Below are 24,175 nucleotides of genomic sequence, written 5' to 3'. Positions count from 1 at the left end.
TCCCGCTTGAATCATTCGGTTATCGGTATTTGCTTTTGTTTACATTGTGACGCGTGCCCTCCCCTTTGACATAGCGGTGTCTTGTCTGGGGGAGGTCTTGCGTCCTTACTGTTTTTACATTGGTCGGCGTTTTTTACGCGTGTCATAGCGGCCGTATGGCCATGTTGGCATTACGAGATGGAGCGCTTCTCCTCTTTGATTGGTCGGCGGGTGGCGTCATATGCGTCATTTGACGCTTTCCTTTTCGATTGGTCGGCGTACTACGGGCGTACCTTTGACCATGACGGTGATAGGCATAGCGCTCCGATTGGACAGCAGCCACGGAGGTTTGTTTACAAGCCAGCGATATATTATTTGATCTATGTGGATGCGATCTATAGCCAGAGGAACCTCTTGATGTATGGGGACATTCTGTACAGGTATATTTGACCTTTATTGAATAAAATTGGGGTTTGTTTTTTGTGCACTTAGGGCTGGTGCACACCAAAAACCGCAAGCAGATCCGCAAAATGCTAGCAGATTTTTAAACGCTTTTTTTTATTTTTATGAGGCGTTTTGCTAGCGTTTTGCGGATTGCTGCTGCGGTTTTCAGTATAGTAGATTTCATATATTGTTACAGTAAAGCTGTTACTGAACAGCTTCTGTAACAAAAACGCCTGCAAAACCGCTCTGAAGTGCCGTTTTTCAGAGCGGTTTGCGTTTTTCCTATACTTAACATTGAGGCAGAAACGCACCCGCAATCCAAAAAATGCCTCACCCAGGCATTTTTCGTTTCTGCAAAACGCCCCCCGCTCTGGTGTGCACCACCCCATTGAGATACATTGACCAAGCAGATCCGCAGCCGCAAGCGGATCTGAAAACGCCCAAAAAGCCGCTCGGTGTGCACCAGCCCTTAGTGCGTAACCAATATACACTAGTGTCCCATGGATCTACTGAGTTACATGGGAGGGTGGAGTCCTGTATTTAAATAAGTAGTTCCCCATCAGGTCCTCTTCTGTGGACATTTGATCTGATTGGTTACCCTGTTGTATATATATGTGTTGTGTGTGAACATGTATTCAGAACCTGGCAACATGAAGATGGGCAGGAGCCCGAAACAGCGGACTGTCTTGCCTAGTGGCTCTTTTTAATGTGTTTGTTTTTTTGATACTAATAATAAAATAGGATTTACCCTAAGAGGCGGTGCGGACTTCCATTTGATCTACATACCTAAATCTCTGTGGTATCCGGAGACAAGTCCTGCACACCTCACCCCCTTTCTTTGATACAGGGTGGTGTGCCAGAAGAGTGCGATTGGCTCTTTCTTGTATTTGGTGGCCACACACCATACACTTTTTTACATTTCTTTTCCATTTAAGATCTACAATCAATGTTTCTGATTGATATTAACATTTTAAAAATCTGACCAATGTGCCACACACGTGTGTCTAATATTTCATCAATTATGAAAAAAAAATGATTGAAAACTTGCTTGCATCTCTATTATTACAAAATCGTCAGTCTACCACACACCATACAATCTTGCAAAAAATTGATCAGAAATGTGCCCCTCAAGATTGAGAAAAATTGGAAAAAAAGGAAAATTGGATTAGAGTTTGCACTTGAATAAAAAAAAAAATCTTTCAGTGTTTCTGTAGAAATTATCTTGAATCGAATTGCTGTAAAATCGGGTCATTTTTTAATTGTATCGTGTGTGGCTACCTTAAAGCGGAATATAACCCTGCATTTCAACTTTGCTCTAAAATATTATTTACAGCATATTATATGCAAAAAGCATTTTTTTTTTTTACTAGACCAGCATTGGAAGGGTTAAACACAGAGGTTTAAAGGTCCTGGAGAGATATGCAGAAGTTCAGATAGATACATTCTATTTAGTTACATGTATCTATTGATAAACAGTTACACACTCTTTGGCTGTCGTCCAAGCTCCTTCTCAGTGAGAGATGAGTCACATTCAACACTTAGATACATTTATGTAAACAAAATGTATCTATTTCAGCTTCGGATGCGTCTGCAGAAATCTAAAGGAACTTTAAAGCCCTGTGTAACCCTTCCAATGCTGGTCTAGTAAAAAAAAAATGCTGGTTGCATATAATATACTGTAAATAATGTTTTAGAGCAAAGTTGAAATGCAGGGTTATATTCCGCTTTAAGTGTCGTATTTACAGGGACCTGTTTATGGGGCATAAATGGATGTCAAACAATCTGCATGGTTTCATTTCTCTTTTGGGACCAATAAAAACTGTTATTCCAAAAGGAAAAAGAAAAGAAATAGCTCACAATGCTTCCAGCTATCCCCTTTCCCTTGTATTCTACATCCTATGAAGGGTATCATGAAATTTTGGTGCTCGGAGAGCCGTTGAAGTTTTGCCACCACCAGTGGCACCAATAGAAACATTAGTGAATGAGGAAAGTTGGGCGACGGGTCACCCGCTATGGAAACTGCGGCTACTAATAGCAGCACCTGCACCACAGTCTCCACAGCGGGTGGCCCTGGCGCTTCCTATTTATTCGGTGCCCAACTTTCCCTCATTCATCAATATTTTTGTTGGCCTATGGCGGCGCCGAGTATTTTTAAGGGGTTTTTTGTTCGGTAAAGGAGGCAGTTAAGGCTAGGAGTCAGGAAGAGGGTCGTCTGCTGGTGGAGGGGTCGGTTAAGGTTAGACATCAGGGGAAGAGGGCAAGCATGGCGGAGGGGTTAAAGAGGAACTCCAGTAAAAATAATGTAATAAATAAGTGCTTCATTTTTACAATAATTATGTATAAATCATTTAGTCAGTGTTTGCTCATTGTAAAATCTTTCCTCTCCCTGATTCACATTCTGACATTTATCACATGGTGACATTTTTAATACTGGCAGGTGATGTCAGTGGAAGGAGATGCTGCTTGCTTTTTTGGCAGTTGGAAACAGCTGTAAACAGTTGTTATTTCCCACAATGCAACGAGGCTCTCACAGTGTGATGGCAGCACCATGGTCCTGACATCACACTGTGGGAGGGGTTTCACCACAATATCATCCATACAGACGCCCCCTGATGATCCGTTTGTGAAAAGGATACGATTTCTCCTGGGAAAGGGGGTATCTGTTACTGATTGGGATGACGTTCAATTCTTGGTTATGGTTTCTCTTTAAAGAGGAACTGTAACGACAAAACGTCCCCTGGGGGGTACTCACCTCGGATGGGGGAAGCCTCCGGATCCTAATGAGGCTTCCCACGCCGTCTGCCGTCCCTCGGGGGTCTCGCTGTAGCCCTCCGTACAGCGGTGACGTAATATTTACCTTCCTGGCTCCTGCGCAGGCGCTCTGACGGCTGTCGGCTCCGAAGGAGGCGGAAATACCCGATCGCCGTCGGGTCCGCTCTACTGCGCAGGCGCAAGTCTCCGGCGCCTGCGCAGTAGAGCGGACCCGACTGAGATCGGGTATTTCCGCCTCCTTCGGAGCGAAAGCAGCCACAGCGCCCCCACTGGAGCCTGCAAAGGTAAATATTGAATTGAACAGTCGGGCCTGTCGCCGGCTGTTCGGAGGGCTGCAGCGAGACCTCCGTGGGACAGAGGACGGCGTGGGAAGCCTCATTAGGATCCTGAGGCTTCCCCCACCCGAGGTGAGTACCCCCCAGGGGACGTTTTTGATGTTACAGAGTCTCTTTAAGTTCAGGTTTCAAGGGGGAGGGTTCTGTGTGAGAATCGGATTAGGTTTAGCTGTAGTAAAATATCAGTAACATTTACCAATGTTTTACTATTGAAAATTACCAATGTAAATAGTAGAATATCAGTAAATATACTGGTATTCTACAATCGGCTAATGTCTGGCGCCCGAATTTACCCAGCGCCCTTTTTTAACATACCCTTATGAAGCTTCATTAAATATTTAATCAGTGCCATTGCTTCCCTACATACTGGCTACAGGGTTGTGCTCAAGGCAATCACCTTCTCTAGAATCACCTTCTCACATTGACGTATACAAGATTTCTCACGGGCTTCACCCCTCCTCTGGAATGTCTTTCCACAGCACATCAGTCACTCTCCAACCTTTGAAATCTTTAAATGCTCCCTAAAAACTCACTTTTTCCGACAAGCACATACTCTGACTTAGGGCATTTCTCCCCTTTGAACCGCTCGCCAGGTTGTACTCCTTACTAGATAACCCAAACATGCACTGCCTGTATGTTTACTGCATAGTACCCCCCCCCCCCCATTCCTTTAGATTGAAAGCTCTCAAGGGCAGGTCTCCCCCCTCCCCCCCCCCCTTTATGTCTTAGAATTTGTTACTCAGTCTTTAGCTTGCACTCTCTTATACACTTTATGCATCATGTTACATTTGTCATTGTAATCACCACTTCTGTATTTTTGTACCAGTGTAACTTATGTAACCCTTGTTTGTTTTTCTTACTTTGTGCATTGCTATGGAATATGTTGGTGCTTTATAAATCAATACTACTACTAATAATAATAAAGGGGACCTCCTCCCCCAATAAAAGGCCTCATTGTATTACCTCTTATTGCACACCCTGTATATTCCCCTTGCATACTTTATGCACCCCTGTATGTATTATCAGGTCTCTTTATATTCTCACATTGCTTTAGAAACACTCCCGATCTATGCTTTCCTCTATTCAAGTTTTGGTAAGAGCGCTAAAAGCCAGGCTGTCATTGTTATTTTCCCAGCAATGAATGCATACATTCAGCAGCATTGTTCAAAAGATATCATGGCAGTACAAAGCATTAATAATCTCGGCTTATGACTTTATATAACAACTGACAATAATAGATGCTCCTTGCTGCCATCTAGTGTCCTTTTTATAGTATTGCAGTGGAAAATTAAAAGGCAGTGATATTTTTTTATGATTCATTTATTTATTGTATTTATAAAGCGCCAACATATTACGCAGCGCTGATAAACGGGAATATTATTAAAAAGTAAAAAAAAGAAATAGTCTGATCATCACTTTTACAACGGCAAATCTCTTAAAAGGGTGATCACATGTATTATGATGGCGATCAATGCGATCTATTTAGGTTGGCAATTCACTGCACTGCGCTGTGTATGCGCAGTTTGAGCCGAGGTGCAGCAACAACCACAGGACCCCCCAGCGAAGTAAGCATGGTGCCTCCTCCTGGGATCCAACTCACCTTATGTGGCTGGTATCCCCCCTCCCCCCAATACACACATACAACACCCTCTCCCCACATTGCAGAGTAGTGCAGCAGAGCAGTGTAATATTTACCTTCTCCAGCGATGCGTTGGGTCTTTGTTTTTCCCAGCAGCTGCAGGCTCTGGGCTTCCATACCTCTAACTTCCGATCATGTGACATGCATCAGGACCAGAGGTGTGCAGCATAGAGCGTGTGTATGGCAGGAAGATCAGAAGGAGCCCCGAAGCAGTCCTGGAGCAGGTAAATATTAAACTGCTCCACTGTGCTACTCTGCAGAAGGGGGAGGAGCATGCTTCCACGGTCGCAATGGTTATGCCACTTAGTTTGAGACAGTTAAATCTCAGTCAACAATTTCTCCCGCATCTTAGACTATGTTTTTGATGTTGGCCCCTTGCGCGATTGAGTTTGACACCTCTGTTCTAGAATAAAAAAATGGGCCAATTATGATTCAGGCCTATGCTGGAGATGCCAGAAGGAGGAGAGCACCAACCTCCACATTTATTGGCCAGACAATACGTACTCAGCAAACAGGGAGGGGGAAGCTTGAAACAAATGCTGCTGTTCTCTGTAGTATCCTCAGGTCTTTTCCCCTTCCAATGTACCAGAGTTAAGGTCTGTACACATGCTAGATAAAAGGCGGAGCACACAAATAAGTGATGTCGCTCAAATTATATTACCCAGCAACAGGGCCGAGGCAGAGGCAAGAGAGGCTCCAGCCTCAGGGCGCAGTGTAGGAGGGGGCACACAACTCACTCAGCTATCATTCTCCTATTGTGTTTAAAGCAGAGATAAATAAGAAAAGGGGACACATGGCAGTGACTGCAAGCCAGATAACTAGACATTAAGGTGTTGGGGGGTTGGTGGTCCTCTTAGTCTAATAGCAATCAGTGTGTGACGGCCGGGGTGGGGGGATGGAGGGGTGCACTTTGTCTCATCTTTGGGTGCTGGATGACCTTGTCCCGGCTCTGCCCGGCAAAAAGAAACAATGTTGTGCATACACACCAATAATCCAAACGATGCTGTTGTTCGAAAACTGCATGTGTAAGCAGAGGCGACATTTCATACCACATGCCCACATGCTCTGGAACAATGTCGTTTAAATGCCTTCAGCACATCGAACGACTGCACGATATCTGCCTAAAAGACTTGTTGGGCCAGTTCAATAGGGCAGAATACCCAATAATGATCACCTGTCCTTATCATTTAGCTGCATTTTTTTAGAGCAATTGTCGTCCCAAACATCAAAATCTTACATTCCTGGGATGTTTCAAATCACTGTTATGCAGTGTGTGTTCCAGGCGTTATCTGGTGATCGATTAAGTGGCAATTAGGCTGATTGAGGATTGTGTCTGAGAATTTCTGCTGAAATTGGCAAATAACTAAAATTGTCAATCTTTTTAGCTGATTGTCAGTTTTTAAATTGGTCAATCTGAAAAAATGTAGTTATTCTAAAGAATGATGTCAAGATTTTGGTGATCAAGCTGATCGCCATCTTTGTACATAAGCTACGTGTAAAGCGCACCAGAACTCAGAACTTCCTCTCTGCTTTAAAAGATAAGCAACAGCATAATAAACTTTACAGAAAAACATTTCTGTTACAGCTGATACAATTCCTGTAATAAATCTGCAGTGTGTCTACTTCCTGCTTTCCGGGAAGGAGACATAGGGCTAACTTCTTGTGTTTACAAATTAGCTGTTCTGTCACTCAAAACACCCTCTCCCCACATTGGAGAAGTGCACCAGAACAATGTAATATTTACCTGCTCCAGAAATGTGTTGGTTCTCTTTAATACTTCTTGGCATCTGCACACTCTTTGCTTCCACACCTCCTGCTTCCGGTCACGTGACATACTGTATATACTCGAATACAAGTCGGCCTTGTGTATAAGTCGACTCCAGTATTCAACCCTCTTAAGTTGTAATTTTTTTATTGACTCAAGTATAAGTCTACCCAGCAAAGTTAATGGCTGCACTTGGGGCTCAGCGGGCTCAATGACTGCACTGCATACAGTATTGCAGCTATTAACCCTTCCTGTCCCTTAAGTGCAGCCAATACCTCCTCCAGGCCCCCAAGTGCTGCAATTATTAATTCCTTTTTTATGCAGCCCAGTATTTCCCTCCTGCCCCTTTCCTTGTTAATTGTTGTATCCAGGACTTTCAGACCTTTCCTCAAAGTATCACTTACCACAGGGTAAATTGCTGCAAATGGGAATGTCACTATTAGTACAGTGTGTTCAGTGTTGCCCGTGACTCGAGTATAAGTCAACCCCTATACTTTTATGAAGTGAATCAGACCTAAATATCTAGACTTATACTCGAGTCTATACAGTACATTAATAGTGAGAGAAATGCAGGGTAGAGCTTGTGGCTGTCTGGAAGCAGGTACATATTAAAATCTGCAGAAGGGGGAGGAGTGGGGGCCATACTGTCACTATAGTTACGCCACTAAGTTTGAGACAATACATGTTAAATCTTCAAAAACAATTTGGCCTGCGACTTAGACTATGTTTTAGATTTTGGCCCCTAACCGTGATTGGGTTTGACACCCCTGCGCTACACAAATGTGGGTTTCTTCTTCCCAGAGAAGCAATGGAAAGCATTATCTTAATATTTTTGAGAGTGTTTTTTTCCCCCTCTTCACTGTTGTAATCGCTCTCCAGTCAAGTAAAAGTGCACAGCATCACTTGTTGCTGGGTAGATTTTCCCATCTACAACCACGATGAGCCACTTGTTCCTGGCTGGAACTTCCCGGTTTCGGTACCCAGCTTGTAGATGCTCTTACAGCAGACCGGAGGCTGACTCAGAGTCTCTTTAGCACTAGCTAATCAGGAAAACGTCCTCAGATTAACCATTAAAGACTTCCGAACTTTTAACAGATCCAAATCATAATTTTGCCTGGCTGCCCTGAACATTCGCTGAGGGGAGTTTGATGCAATAACGACACTCAATCCCGTAAGCTGATCCAACCTACTGTCATCCCGTGACTTGTATTAACGTGAGATGCAGTAGCGGAAGCTATGTGTTGGCAGCTCCTCTGGCGGGGGATGGGGATTTGATATCCTGTGACGGGAGGATCGGTGTAAATTACAAAAAGATACGATTTTAGACAACGGAAAACTTGTCTACCCTCGGGGAGAATTCTTCTCCAAGCAACCAAAGGGGTTAAGGTTATAGTTGTGTATTATGAGTTATGGAGATCTCCTTGCCGTTCGCCGTCAATCCTTTGCTCTCCCTGGCTCTGTAGAGTCGGTGAGGGGGCGGCCCCCGTGCGTCCGCGTTTCGGAGCGGCGCAGGAGGGCCCATACTGTGTAATTGAATATCAATAGGTGAGACGGAAGCGGCAAAAGAGACCTGTCACATGTAGGTGTGCTCAACAACTCAATTTTCTGCCGCTGACAAGCTCGCAAATGAGCTTTTCAGCGGCAAGCAAGAAATCGTCAGCGAGCAGATTAACCCATTACAGCAAATCACGGTAATGGTGCAGTGCAGAGCCATTTACTGCGAGTGGGGGGATGGGGTGCCGGGGGATTGGGGGGGGGGGGGGACTGCCTGTCTGCATTACAGGCACAATATTCCTAAATCACGGCTGTCAAATTCCGTGCAAGGGAAGCAGAGACGGACCCGGAATTAAAGCAGAACTCTAATGTGTCTAAACACGTGAAAGGGATCCGCATGAAAGGTGGACAGGCCGGGGTGATACCATATTGACTGAACAAACTTACCAAATCTATTTAGTAGACGGGTAAACTGAGTATATCATTTATAATTTATATATAATTTATATAATATATATAATTTGAATGTATACATTAGGTAGGCCATCGTATTGTATAGAAAGTGGTACGATTGTACAGTCGAGATTGTATCATTAGTGGGCACTCTATGGCAAATGATTAGAATGCGTTGAAAGCTAACTCCAGACTGATGTACATGTATCTCCTTCTAACCTTATGCAGAGTGGTCAGATGGTAGTGTGTGTCTGTCTGTGTTTGTGTGTGTGTGCAGGCATGTTTTAACCACTTGAGGACCGCAGTGTTAAACCCCCACCCCCCCTAAAGACCAGGCCATTTTTCTATCAATTGGCCACTGCAGCTTTAAGGCCAAGCTGCAGGGCCGCACAACTCAGCACACAAGTGATTCCTCCCCCCTTTTCTCCCCACCAACAGAGCTTTCTGTTGGTGGGGTCTGATCGCTCCCCCAGTGTTTTTTTTTAAATAAATATTTATGTTATTATATTTTTAATAAATTTTACTTTTTTTTTTTTTTTACAAAAACCCTCCCTTCTCCCAGCCGGCCAATCACGGCAATCAGCTGTCATAGGCTTCAGCCTGGCTGAACACCCTTAAACAGCCAGGCAATTACCGTTGTGGGTCATGTGGTATCTGTGATCAGATCCTTAGATATGGACCACAAACCTTGGGAGGCATACCGGTTAAGATAAAAGACGTGCTCTCATGTAGATCCAGATTTGTGGTTTATTGTTTACTGTGTCCGTGCAAGAGATTTTATATCGGCCAAACGACCCGAGAATTGCAAACTAGGATAAAGGAGCATTTACGCTCCTTGAAATCCAAGGACAAACACACGAGGCTGATAGAACATATGGCTGAATGCCATGAAAGGGATCCGAACTGTCTCAGGTTCTGTGCTCTGGAAACCATATCCTTCACCACTAGAGGGGGGGATAGGGAACGCACCTTACTGCAACATGAGGCCCGATGGATTATACGAACTAATGCCTTGGGACCCCTTGGGTTTAACGACAAAAATGAACTGGCTTGCTTTTTGGAAAGATGATCTAGAAATTGTTGCTCCTCTGCCCCTGACCATCCTCCCATGTGTGCCCCTGAATATCTGAGACTCAGTTGGGACACACATGGGGTTCTATGCTCGCACTCCTTGGGACCTCTGAGTTCTTGGTTCTTTGGGCCCTTTGCTGTCGCTCTCCGCTCTGCTGCACGTGCCTGCGCGGTCCTTTGTCTGCGCATGCATGTGCAGCTATGCTCTCTGGTGCACGTTTTTCCTCCCCCTTCTTCTCCTTGGGGATCTATTGGACCCCTGGCTGTATCTGGGCCTCCACCATATGTAGCTACCATCCTGCTCTCATCTCTGTGGGCACCTTGTCCTCCTTCTGCATATCTGTGCCCCTCTCACCTCTCCCTCCTTTAATTGTGCTTCAACCTGTTTTTAAGTTTCTTTTGTGTTGATGTGTCTGGACGGAGCCCTGGCGTGGCGGTGTTACAGTGCGCCTGGCCGCCGTCCCTGCTCCTCTGCTGATTTGCCTCTAATTTAGTAGGCGCTTGTTCACAACTGCGGGTATAGCCGCCCGCGGTTTGTTTACATCTCGGCTCCTGAGCTGGACTGTGGCCGGCGTGGCGCATGACGCCGCTACGCTGGTTCTCCGTTGCCTGGATACATAGACGCCTTCTGTTTCTTATACGGAAGAGGTGGGCGTCTTGGATCACCATAGAAACTAGAGGCGTGGCAAGCTGACATAGGCGGAAGTGCCGCCGCTGCGTGAGTATGTAACCCACGCTGACGCTGCCCGCCTCCATTACTTCTCCCCATTGCGGTGAACAAGCGCTTGTAGCGCGAAACGGACGTCCGCAGGGGGACATAGACCTGGCGCCCACCCTCCCGCTATGCATCTAACCACGCTGATTGTAAGTGCTGCTGTTTTTTATCTGCTGAAATAAATTACCCCATTAGCAGTGCTGGCTCCTCTCTATCTCTCCACTTCACATCCATATACCTATAATCATAAGCCTGTGCACGCTTTGGAAGGGGGATTCACTGCCACAATCATATGCTGAGTTTGGTCAAGTCCAGACCCCTGCTGCCACCCTAAAGAGTGCTGAAGATTCATCTACTCTCTATTTTCAGCCTATGAGAGCTGATCGCTCTCCTGTGTCCCAGGGGGACAGCCGTGTACAATGTTTATAGATGGCGGTATTGCAGTCTAATGCATCCGCGTGCGCGATCGACTGTAAAAGCCAGCCCCAGGACTTGACGCCTATTGGCGTTAGGCGGTCCTGGGGCTGCCGCCGCGGTCACCCCCATTCAGTGGCATAGCTAAGGAGCTGTGGGCCCCGATGCAAGTTTTACATTGGGCCCCCCCAAGCACTCTATACATGACAATTGATACGGCGCACTAAAACCTGCCAATGGCAACGACAGTGTCAGAGGGGCAAGAAGGGATGGGGAGGAGTTTGTTAATGATTACCACTATTCAAACCATCTATAGAAGTGATTATTACCAGCACAGGGCCAATAGTGTAGTAGAGGGAGGGCCCTTCGGGGCCCCGATGCGGTCGCAACCTCTGCAACCCCTATTGCTACGCCCCTGCGCCCATTGAAGAAGGCCCCCGAAATAACAATTCCACAGAAATGGCGCATTACCGCAATTTTAGCTCAATCACAGAACTCTGATGCATTGAACCAATCAGAGTATGCAGAATTTTTCAGCAGAAATCAGATCTCCGCGGTGATTTCAGGCCACTCGGAACACTTCAGAAATATTAGGCTACTCACTCACATTCTGCGGAAATCAGAATATGAAAACATGAAATGTCACAAATGAAAATGGGATGAGTGTTAACAACTGCCCCTTCTGATTTTAAGTGGACCTGAACTATTGCACATGACCAAAGGCAAACATGGAGAAATGCACACAATATATATTTAGAGAGTTTGACCTGTCTAATTCCCCCTCATCTGACTAATCACAACCGTAATTAGATCTCTCAGCTGTATCAGATCATGAATCCCCTCTGCCTCGGCAGAGCAACTAATTTGTAAACACAAGAAGTTAACCCTATGTCTGCTTCCATAAAAGCAGGAAGTAGACACACTGCAGACTTATTGCAGGATGTGTATCAGCTGTAGCAAAGAAATGTTTTTTCTTTAAAGTTTATTATGCTGTTGCTTATCTTTTAGAGCAGAAAGGAAGTTCTGAGTTCTGGTCCGCTTGAACATGCAAATATACATGTATATCATTCGTTCTTTTTGACATCCAGACCAACCATAAAATGAGATAATAGTCAAAGCTAAGATTAGTCTAGAGCGCCATCATCTGGTGACACGTGGGACATGCAGAATAGATATTCATCCACAACGTTTCAGAATCTCCCAACTAAAAGATAAAAAACATAAAATCTATCTTTTAGTTTCACTATAATAAATAAATATGGATATTAAAAGATTAAAGAAAACACCCGACTCCCACTTAAAGCGTTCTTCCTAAAAACCACAGCAGCGCTCTCACAGGTGCACTTGATTAAAATCTCCCCTTCTGCTGAACAGTGATCTTCATTTGACTTTTTATCCTCGGGTGGATGCAGAATATTAATTGCCAAGTGGGAAAACGCATTGCTCTTTTTTTCGCATTTGGTGTAGAAATTGTATTGGCCAATTACACAACAATTACAGATAGTCTTTGCGATCATTAAAAGCTCATCTGGCGGATTGAATCTGGCTCTAAACAGGTACAAGGACAACAAGGACATTTAAAATTATCTGGGTTTTCATTCAATTATCAGGGAAGAGGCACTCAGAGGCGATTATGTGTAATGTGCAAAGTCTGTTATCGGCTCTTGCTGCGTCCAGCCCCTCCCGGAACACATATATAATGTCATTCCCCATGCCTGCTGCGATCCATCGCTCTGGGGACGGAAATGCACTGTAATAGCTTAAAGAGCAACTATCAAAGAAATTGTGTTTCTGTAAACCCCACATATCTATAGAGCTTTTAGCCAGCAACACTAGAAAGATTTTCAGAGTTCTCTCAGTCATCACAGCTCGAGCTATACCATGTAGCTAGGTTACACTTCTCTGTCACTATTCACATAGGAATGATTTACTGTTTGTTCCCTGTCTACTTTCCTACAGATCTTATGAGAACAGCTGAGGGATATTTAGATACAGGGAAGCATCTGGAAAGAAGGACATGTACTTTTTCCCTACTTTGATGCCCAGAGCCGGGACAAGGTCCTCCAGCACCCAAGGCTGAGACACCAAAGTGCGCCCCTCCATCCCTGCCACCCCAGTCATCACACACTGATTGCTATTAGACTAAGAGGCGCCACAGGGCCCACAACCTTCCCAACACCTTAATATCTAGTTATCTGGCTTGCAGTCACTGCCATGTATCCCCTTTTCTTATTTCGTTCTGCTTCAAACACAATTAGGAATGACAGCTGAATGAATTGTGCGCCCCCTCCTACACTGCGCCCTGAGGCTGGAGCCTCTCCAGCCTATGCCTCGGCCCGGCCCTGTTGATGCCCCCCATTTACAATGAGAACTCACTTGCTGTAAACTGTTAACTTTACACTGAGAGGCAGAGAGGGAAAGACAGGAACACACAGAGATGCAGCACACAGAGATTATTTACACACATTTGAAGCTATATTTCTGCTTTCTATGATTCTGAACACATTTTACTCACCGTATTACAGCCAGTGAAGATTGCTTCTGTATGCTGGATGTGCTTTACACAGTCCTCCATAGTAATGCCCACAGTGAAAATTGTTCTCTGTAAATGTCATATTTTCTTCACATAAAACATGAAAAGATGAAAAAAAGCCTGAATATCGCTATTTAATAGTAATTACTGGAAGTGTATGTGACATTTAGAATTTTAGTTATCTTTGATAGTAGCCCTTTAAGGACCAACTCTATTCCTGCAGCTGCTTTAATTTTGTTATTTTTTTTTTGTGGTGGGGGGGGGGGGGGTGGAGTGGGGGGGCACAATGGCAGGTTGTCATGGTGAGTATAAATTATGCCTCTGCATAATTATGCATTGTAATTCGCAATTGGGCATCGCAATACGAAATTTGCGGATTACGCATACATTTTTTTTACATGTAAACGTAATTGCCCACCGCAACTATGCATGTTAATGTAATAATGTAATTCTAATAGGCTGAAAACACATTTTTGACATGTAATTTTAATTGCATGATCTTCAATAAAGAGCTACTTTTTGCTTAAAGGGGCACTACAGCGAAAAAACTGTAAAATTTAAAATATGTGCAAACGTATACAAATAAGAAGTACATTTTTTCCAGAGTAAAATGAGCCATAAATTACTTTTCTCCTATGTTGCTGTCACTTACAGTAGGTAGTAAGAATCTGACAGAAGTGACAGGTTTTGGACTAGTCCATCTCTTTATAGGGGATTCTCAGGGATAAATTTATTTTCAAAAGCACTTAGTGAATGGCAGTTGCTCTGTCCAACTGCCAAAAAACTGTGTAGGGAGCAGGGAAGCTGGCCAGCATCATTGTTTAAAAACCTTTTTTGGGAATGTCTTTTTAAAGAATAAAAGCCTTGCTGAGAATCCCCTATGAAGAGATGGACTAGTCCAAAACCTGTCACTTCTGTCAGATTTCTACTGCCTACTGTAAGTGACAGCAACATAGGAGAAAAGTAATTTATGGCTCATTTTACTCTGGAAAAAATGTACTTCTTATTTGTATATGTTTGTACATTTTTACATTTTACAGTTTTTCGCTGTAGTGCCCCTTTAAGCGGTGCTGCTGATACTTGCTTTTTTATAGGAAGCTTTAGATATTTTTTCTTTAGATTAGATTATTATCCTGATTCAAAACTTCCTGTCTGTAAAATACAAACTCTAGCTTTTTGGCTAATTTTAAAAAAGAAAAAACCGTAAGGTTTCAGCTTTCTTCAGACTCTATTCCTGTTGACTGACAAAATTAGAAGATACAATCAGGAGGAAGTAGAGAGGTTTTTTTTGTGTTTTTTTTTTTAAATCAAATATAAGTTTCATCCAGAAACATTAACTACAAGGGATCTTGCAAGGATTGTGAGGTATTTATGGCAAATAGATAAAATCCTTGGTTTACTTAAAGTGAACCAGAGACGAAGCACCCTCATGTATTTTACCATATATATCAGCAGGGCTGTGGAGTCGGAGTCGTGGAGTCGGGCAATTTTGGGTGCCTGGAGTCAGAGTCGGAGTCAGGAAAAAATGCACCGACTCCGACTCCGACTCCTAATGAATTTGTAACTGTAATTAAAATAGAAAATATGATAAAATGTTCTATTTCTCAGATAATAGTCATTAAAAATAATGTATTTATACAGTATATATACAGTAATAGATGTGCTTAGTCCACAAAAATGAAATAAACCAATCAAAATGAGTTACTTGTGCTGCTTCAATAAAGCAGTCCCCGTATTTTTAAGGTCAGATATACATATCTGATTGTGACTGTATATATGATGTGTACACAGGAATCTCTTATATATACTAAATAACATCTATGCTGTAAGAATAAAGCCTGATGTGTAGCTGTGTCACTAATAGAGATGGTCAATGAGATGGAAATAATTCTGCATTGATGATGGTTTTTGCAAATGTATGCACTCCCTTTGCTGATGAAATCAAATAATTTGATATGTTATTAAAATTTGGTTTGGTGACTACAAATTAAAAGGTAACTGAGACGGATGAAAAGTAAAGTTTTATACATACCTGGGGCTTCCTCCAGCCCCCTTCAGGCTAATCAGTGCCTCGCTGTCCTCCACCACCCGGATCTTCTGCTATGAGTCCTGGTAATTCAGCCAGTCAGCGCTGTCCGGCCGCATGCCTCTCCCACAGCCAGGAACATTCTGCACCTGCGCAATAGTGCTGCACAGGTGTAGTATGCTCCTGGCGGCGGAGTGTGTGCATGCGCACTACGCCTGACTGGCTCAAGTGCCTGGACTCATAGCAGAAGATCCAGGTGGTGGAGGAGGACCACGAGGGACTGATTATCCTGAAGGCGGCTGGAGGAAGCCCCAGGTATGTATAAAACTTTAATTTCATCTGTCTCAGGTTTACTTTGTTACACAGTAGTACTATACTCTACATATGCACTCCCCACAGAGCTACAGGGAATCCACCGAGAATGCTGTGCACATTGAACACAGAGGTGTTGTCTGTTTACAATCTCCTCATTCCCCTGCAGAGTACCTGCACATCATTCTTACATGTACCCACACTTACATTGGCTAGGGACTGATAGATGTTCCTTGTTCCGGTTTGTACCTTTTACAAGTACTCTTACCAAGGACTAGTTTTAGTCTAAAGGGAATAAATATAGTAGTCTACATATCCTTCTCACTTCAGTTGTCTTGTAAAATTCCTAAGCGTTGGCAGTTAAGAGACGAATTTCATGTTACATACTTTTAATCAACAAAATTGTAATATGCAAATTAGAGGAGTCGGAGTCGTGGAGTCGGAGTCGGTGGAATCCTAAACTGAGGAGTCGGAGTCGGTGGATTTTTGGACCGACTCCACAGCCCTGTATATCAGTGGGAACATTAGAGAAAACACCTACCCTGCTCTCTGTTTCGTTCTTCACTGCTCAGCCTTCTTATCAGCGCTGATAAAATCGCCGACTGAGCATTCAGTCTGGCTTTGCTCAGGAATCATTATAGCTGAGTCATTATAGCAGAGCCGCAAGGGGGCAGGCTTGGGCTTGAAAAGACATCACAGAAGACAGACTCAGCTATAATGATTCCTGAGCAAAGCCAGACTGAATGCTTAGTCAGGGATTTTATCAGGGCTAATTAGAAGCAGGCTGAGCAGTGAAGAATGAAACCGAGAGCAGGGTAGGTGTTTTCTCTAATGTTTCCACTGATATATGGTAGAATACATGAGAGTGCTTCATCTCTGGTTCACTTTAAGGGAATCCAAGATGAATGTAATTAAAAGATTTATATATACCTGGGACTTCTTCCAGCCTTATTCCCACGGATCGTTCCCACACCGTCTTCAATCTTCTCCCTCTTCTGCACCGGGTCCGGTTAGTTCAGCAGTGGCGGCTAGTCTGACACAAGCGCAGTGCGCTCTCTCCGGCAGAGAATAGTACTGTGCAGGCGCAGTACTGTTTTCCGCCAGAGGAAGACAGAGGGAGCGCACTGCGCTGGCTCAGACTGGCTACGACTGGCTGTACTAACTGGACCCGGTGCAGAAGAGGGAGAAGACTGAGGATGGGGGTATGTAGAAATCACCTTGTCTCTGGTACATTTTAACGCCTACATACTGCAGACTCAGGCTGAAATGGAGAGTTTTTTACAGACCGTAGTCTGTTCACTGTACGCTGCTGGAACCTGTAAACGGTTAACTGTATGAGCGGGGGAGGGGGGGGGGGAACTTCAGCAGGGCACAGTGATTCCCGGGGGGACAGTACCAGTGTGCCCCAGTTTAACACTGCCCATTGACACCTTTTTATAAATTTGCTATATAATGACTAAATATTTGCTTTGGAAATTTTGATCACCATACTAGTAAAAGGACAATGGCATTCACCTTTTACTTTGGGTCTTGATCTCCATTAGCATGAGTAACCTAAGTTGGCGTTTCACATTTTTAGTCACTTGAATAGTTTTAGCATAGTGGCTGGATAGTGTAATGGTTAAGGGCTCGGCCTCTGACACAGGAGACCTGGGTTCAAATCTCAGCCCTGCCTGTTCAGTAAGCCAGCACCTATTCAGTAAGGAGTTCCTTGGGCAAGTCTCCTTAACACTGCTACTGCCTACTGAGTGCGCTCTAGTGGCTGCCTCGCAAGCGCTTTGAGTCCGACAGGAGAAAGGCGCTATACAAATACTGCCATTATATTACCATCTGCGATACTCAAAGGATGAATTTTTTGTCAAATTGGAAAGTGGTGTCAAGGTCGATCACCATTTTTTTTTCCAACTTGGTAATTATCACCAAGCTGCAATTTATTAACTACAAGCTGGTGATCTCCAAAACACTGCTGATCCCTTAAATAGTGGTGATGATTTTAAAGAAAACATCTAAGGAAAATAAAAAATAAATATCTACTTACCTGAGACTTCCTCCAGCCCCTGGCAGCCGACCTGTCCCTCACCGCTGCTTTGGGGTCCCGACTCCCGGGATCCCCTCCGTTGGAGATGCGGACTTTGCCAGGTCGGCATCTTCTGTGCCTTCCATGGCCTGGAGCGTTCTGCGCGGGTGCAGTAGTTTGGAAGACCCCCACTGAGGTGACTTTAGCCCTTGTTCACATCTAGCTAGCGCAGATGGCCGTGCAATCCGAACGCAACGCATACGATCGCACGCCATCTGCGCCGCTTGACAGTGATAGGATCAGTTCTGCACCTGCGGCAAAATGCAGGTAGCAGTACGCAACCGCTTCATAGAGCATCGTACTGCTGCGCAGCCTAGTAGCTGTGATCGGTAGAAGGGCTGTCTATGCCCTTCTGCCGTTCCTGCGTTTCAGCACATCTTACACACCTCCAAATGCGCACGCAAGCGCGTATGATGTGAACGAGGCCTGAACGGAGGCACGCAGGATGATGGCGAGGGACTCAGTGGTGCTTACGGGGCTGAAGGAAGCCTCGCGTAAGTATCAAATCTTTAAAGTCTTTGGTTTTCCTTTAAGTGATAATTTAAATAGAAAATAAAAAATTATCTCCTAGGAGATAACTTAGGAGACAAATTTGGCCTCAATTCACTAAGCTTAACTCCTGTCTTTAATAACTCTTCTGAGCTGTTTTACAGTTATCACAATTATATCACCATGGTGATAACTGTAAAACAGCTCAGAAGAGTTATTAAAGACAGGAGTTAAGCTTAGTGAATTGAGGCCAAAGTCAATTGCATATGGTCCAGGGAATGCTTGGCAATGCTTTCAAGTGTTCTTTTACGTGACTAGGAGTAGTTACTGACATTTTAGTTTTGGGAATGTAATATCACTTTAAAACAGTTTCCAGGCAAGGCACAGAAGTATATTACCAGGTCTTGAAATCCTGCCTATTGCTGAAATCCCATTTTGCACTGAGGACTTCTTAATATTTAGTGTTAGGGATAAGTCAGTTGGCAGTATAGATTATTCGGTTATACATTCTGACGTGACAGGTGCACTTAATGCACTCAGCCGCTGTCCCTTGCTAGAGACGCTGTGGTCATTACGGCCAGCTTAGCGGCCAGCACAGCAGATCATTGTTAATTAAGTAAGCCCTGCCATCTAATTAAGACTGGGCAGGCTGGGAGGTAGCAGGAAATGTATACTTTACGAATATTCCTTTGTCGATGGGCAGCAATTAAGAGGCTGATCGATAACAACATTATGCCGTTATAAAATGGAATTTGGTCTCGGCTGTAGCTCTCCGTGACACGTGTCTCATTAGCCCGAAATGAGAAATTCTGATCAATAGACACGCGGCCCTGCTTTCCGCACTGAAAAGTTTACAGGAAACTTGGCATACTGTATACGAAGAAAAAAATGTTGGACGCATTCACAAATTAGAAATCACAAACTTGAAAGACTTGGTTTTGCGAACACACAAAAAAAAATTCAATAATGACTCTGCATAAAGAAGTCCAACCAGGCCATTAATAGCACAGCAAGCTGCCCACATGCCATTAAAGATCCAAACACTCACACAGATGGTTACATGCTCTTAGGTAAAAGGGACAAGCATTAGCTGTATAGTTACATAAGCAGGAACCTTAAAAATTCCTTTAAAACTTGAGTCACGTGATACTTAGCTTCTGCTTCCTCAATACAAAGGCTGGCACTCCTACAGGGAGGAGGATATTAAAGTGCACCTGAGATGAGACAGGAGAGAAAGGTATAGATACCTGGGGCTTCCTTCAGCCCCCTCCGAACCTGGTTGCTTTCTCGACCTCCGCCGCCTCCTCGTTCATCTGCAATTGGCCCTGGTAAGTTATCCAGTTGGGGCCAATCGTCTGGCTTCCTCGATTGCACTCCAGTGACCGGGAGCTCCCACCGATGGGTGTGCGAAGGGGGTGCATGCGTGGCCAGGCCGCGCATGCGCAGTTTGCCCCAGACCAACATACTTGCCGGAGCCGATTGCGGGCGAATGAGGAGGCTGCGGAGGATGGCGAGGGAGTGATCAGGCCGGAGGGGGCTGGAGGAAGCCCCAGGTATGTATACATTTTCTCTCCTGTCCCATCTCAGGTCTAATTTAATAATTTCCCCACCACTAGTACACATATCTACGCCTTCACTCACTACACATTCACGCATATATACGCTTCATTTATGCACCAGGGGCTTATAGCTATGCATGTACACTCACTACACATTCACACATATATACGCTTCATTTACGCACCAGGGGCTAATAGCTATGCATGTATGTTTATTTAACCATCCGTTCGAGATCTCCATCCATGATCGGTAAATGGAAACATGTGTTCCCAAAGCCGATCACAGTGCCTGTAACGAATGAAAGCTGCCATTAGTGAGATGCCGGTATTCATTCAGAAAGTGAAACTAAAGAACACATACACAACACTTCCTGTGTACTGAGCACAGTGCACAGGAATTAAGCGTGGCGACGTCTTGTGGCCAAAAAGTAAAAATACACCCACATACACTATTTTATATAAAAAAGTATTATTTTATTAATTATTAAATACACTTAGTGGGCAGGGCAAAAACCCAACTTGTCTGGCTGACATTGCTCAGCTAAGACACAGGTTGTCCATACAGGAAGTAGAGAGTTTACCTATTACAAATTTCTTTTTTTTTTTTTTAAGTTTTATTTTATGACTGTGCTTCTGTTTTTTTTTTTTGTTGTTGTTGTCCTTAGTTTGTTTTTTGTTTTTTTTTAAACGACTACTGTTGTAAGAAATGGAAAAGTTTAAAATATATTTGTATGCATTTGTATCAAATGTGCATTTATTCCAGAGTAAAATGTACTGTAAATGTATTTTCTCCTACATGGTTGTCACAATAGCTTGTAAAACTCTTGAGAGATCTGAGAGGTATTGGACAGTCCATCTCCTTATAGGGCAGTGATCTGCACACTTGGCCCTCCAGCTGTTAAGGAACTACAAGTCCCACAATGCATTTGCCTTTATGAATCATGACTGTGGCTGTCAGACTCCCGCAATGCATTGTGGGACTTCTAGTTTCGTAACAGCTGGAGAGCCATGTTTCCAGATCACTGTTATAGGGGATACTATAGTAAGGAGCCTGACTGGCATCTTTGTATAGATTATATCCAGTGGGAGCTTTTGTAGAGAATGAGGCTGCATTCACAGTGGGACGTTGCGGAGCTGCGTTATAAAGTCTTATAACGCAGCGTACCGCAATGCAATGCTAATCCTATGGGACGTACACAGGGTGACGTTAGCGTTGCATGGTAACATGTAGCGTTATGGTAACTCACTGCTTGCAGTGTGTTACCTCTAAACGCACACTTTACCCGGTACAGGAAAGCATACTTTTCATTGCCTGTATGCTTTACTGTACCTACTGTATGCTTTACTGTACCTACTGTATGCTTTACTGTACCTACTGTATGCTTTAGGCTGGTTTCACAGTAGGACGTTGCGTTTTAGGGGACGTTATGGTCGCATAACGCGCCCCTAACGCAGCGCCTGGTGGTGTTGGAGCAGGACGCTACCAAGAGCCGCGTTACAAGCAGCTCTTGGTGCGCCTGCTCTGTCGGAGGCACTGCGGAAACCACGCCAGCGGAGCTCTCCGCATCACGTGGTCCCGCCAGCCAATCTGCAGCCGCTCCAGGATGTAAACACCGCAAGTGCAGTGAATAATAAGTAGCCATGTGCCTGGCTACGTAGCGGCCTCTCCCCACCTCCTCTCCGCCCATAAAATGAAAAAAAAAAACCCTACTGAGCATGTGCAAACAGTCTAACGCGGTTTAGCCGTGTGTAAAGTACAGCATGCAGTACGTTATGTAGACGTGCTGCATTACAATGTAACACAACGTGGGCACTGTGAACAGCCCATTGATTTTTCATTACTGTGAGTTGGGCTGCGTTACAGGCTGCTCTAACGTGCGCCTGTAACGTCCCACTGTGAAAGCAGCCTTACTGTACCTACTGTATGCAATGGTAACGCAGCACAGTGTTCTCCCCAGAAATTTTTTCCAGTGGGGCGAGATGAGAGAATGCAGGGCTGGTGCATCTCTGCACAAGTATGCTTACAGCAGAGAAGGAGGTGAGGAGATGACAGCCGGGTGCTCACCAAAACTAGCCAGGTGGAGCACACAGCTGAAAGGGCCTGGGGATAACACTGCAGCATTAATCTGCATTACCACCTTTTTTTTGCGTTGTGTTGTAATGCTGCGTTGTGACTTTAACGCCGCATTACAACACAACGTCCCACTGTGAATGCAGCCTTAAAGGACTCCGTAACGAAAATTGCATCCTGTTTTTTATCATCCTACAAGTTCCAAAAGATATTCTAATGTGTTCTGGCTAACTGCAGCACTTTCTGCTATCACAGTCTCTGTAATAAATCAATGTATCTTTCCCTTGTCAGACTTGTCAGCCTGTGTCTGGAAGGCTGCCAAGTTCTTCAGTGTTGTGGTTCTGCTATGAACTCCCCCTTTCAGGACCCTCTATGCACACTGCCTGTGTATTATTCAGATGAGGGCAGCTTCTCTCTTCTCTCTTATCTTTTACAAGCTGGATAAATCGTCCTCTGAGCTGGCTGGGCTTTCACATACTGAGGAATTACAGACAAGGGCAAAGCTGTTTGCAGGAAGAAAAGAGCTGCCTGAAACTTCAGTGCATGAGAACTGCAGGGGGAAAGAAACACACAAATGATCTCTTGAGATTCAAAAGGAATGCTGTATACAGCCTGCTTGTGTATGGATGTATTTTCTATGTGTGGACATACTGAACATCAACCTACTTCCTGTTTTGGTGGCCATTTTGTTTGTTTATAAACAAACTTTTAAAAACTGTTTTTAACCACTTTTAATGCGGCGGGGAGCGGCGAAATTGTGTCCGAGGGTAATAGGAGATGTCCCCTAACGCATTGGTATGTTTACTTTTGTGCGATTTTAACAATACAGATTCTCTTTAAGGTAATACAAAGCCTCGTGTACACTATGCGCTAAAAAACTGATGCGTTTTAACTTTCCATAGAAGTGCAATGTAAAAAAGATTTTAGTCAAAATGTGTATAATGTGAATTAAGACATAGGGAAACATGGACATTGCCTTGCACATCAGTTGTCTTTTCAGTGATAACTGATTTAGTGGAAAAGGACTAAATAAGTTGCTGCCCACTTTTTTGAATGTGGGAAAAGGGATGTTATTTTTGCAAGTGTGAAACTTGCCTTAAAGCAAGCTTGAACTGAAAAATATCCAGTAAGTAAAAATAAGCATACACAGGTAATACTTACCTCCTGCGTAGGCTGCTCATCAATCTCTTTCTCCTCTCCCGCGTCCTATTTGGACTGTAATCAATGGAATTCTCCGTGCTCTAGTTTTAAAATGGAGATGACCCTGTAACAGCTTCCTGGTCACCACTTTGTTAACCAGTAATATTGCCCACTTGAGCCACAAGGAAACATAGAGATTACCTTGCACATCAGTTGTCTTTTCAGTTATAACTGACAGCAACTGATTTAGGGTAAAACGACTAAATCAGTTTCTGTCCACTGAATTTGCATGTGGGAAAAGGCATGCAGTGTGAACCCTGCCTTAATCCTACAATGGTAACTAGTATGACATTAGAGCGCAAGCTCCACCGGTGCTACGGCTTGTATGAATAGATCTATGTTATACTTTATAACGCACTCTGTAATGTACTGGTGCTCTATGAATGCAGGAAATTAATCAAATTTTAACTATTGTCATTTTTTTCTCTTCCACTAGGGGGCATCATCGAGCCTGGTGGTGAAGTTTGCAGACACAGACAAGGAGCGCACAATGAGACGCATGCAGCAAATGGCAGGCCAGATGGGAATGTTTAATCCTATGGCGATCCAGTTCGGAGCGTACGGCGCATATGCCCAGGCAGTAAGTGAATGGCTTGTCCCAGTAATTTACTTGTATTATCATGTAATGTCAAGTGTACCTGTCACTAGGATTGATTGAGCTGACATATCTGGTGACTGCATACTTTTGTAGTTCTCTGGAACATGTTCAGAAAGTTCTATCTTTAGTTCTCTCATTGTCCAGGTCTATAAGGCTAAAATTATCCTCTGTTTGCAATTATTCAGACTAATCTCTAGCAGCTTAATAATAGTCAGAGTGCCCAGAGGTT

The 24,175-nt window shown here is 44.1% G+C and overlaps 1 protein-coding gene across 23 annotated transcripts in view; it reads left to right on the top strand.

The window, feature by feature from the left end:
* CELF4 (CUGBP Elav-like family member 4) overlaps positions 1–24,175 on the top strand; it is a 1,336,489-nt gene that overhangs the window by 1,156,310 nt on the left and 156,004 nt on the right. For all 23 annotated transcript variants that reach the window (XM_068252050.1, XM_068252041.1, XM_068252032.1 and 20 more), the window contains one exon: positions 23,785–23,928. In XM_068252050.1, the coding sequence (XP_068108151.1) occupies positions 23,785–23,928 (144 nt within the window). The remainder of the gene's footprint in view (positions 1–23,784; positions 23,929–24,175) is intronic.

Source organism: Hyperolius riggenbachi, chromosome 1 (genome assembly GCF_040937935.1).
Source record: "Hyperolius riggenbachi isolate aHypRig1 chromosome 1, aHypRig1.pri, whole genome shotgun sequence".
Classification (NCBI taxonomy): Eukaryota; Metazoa; Chordata; class Amphibia; order Anura; family Hyperoliidae; genus Hyperolius; species Hyperolius riggenbachi.
The sequence above is the reverse complement of the archived record's forward strand: the minus strand, read 5'-3'. Positions and strand labels throughout refer to the sequence as shown.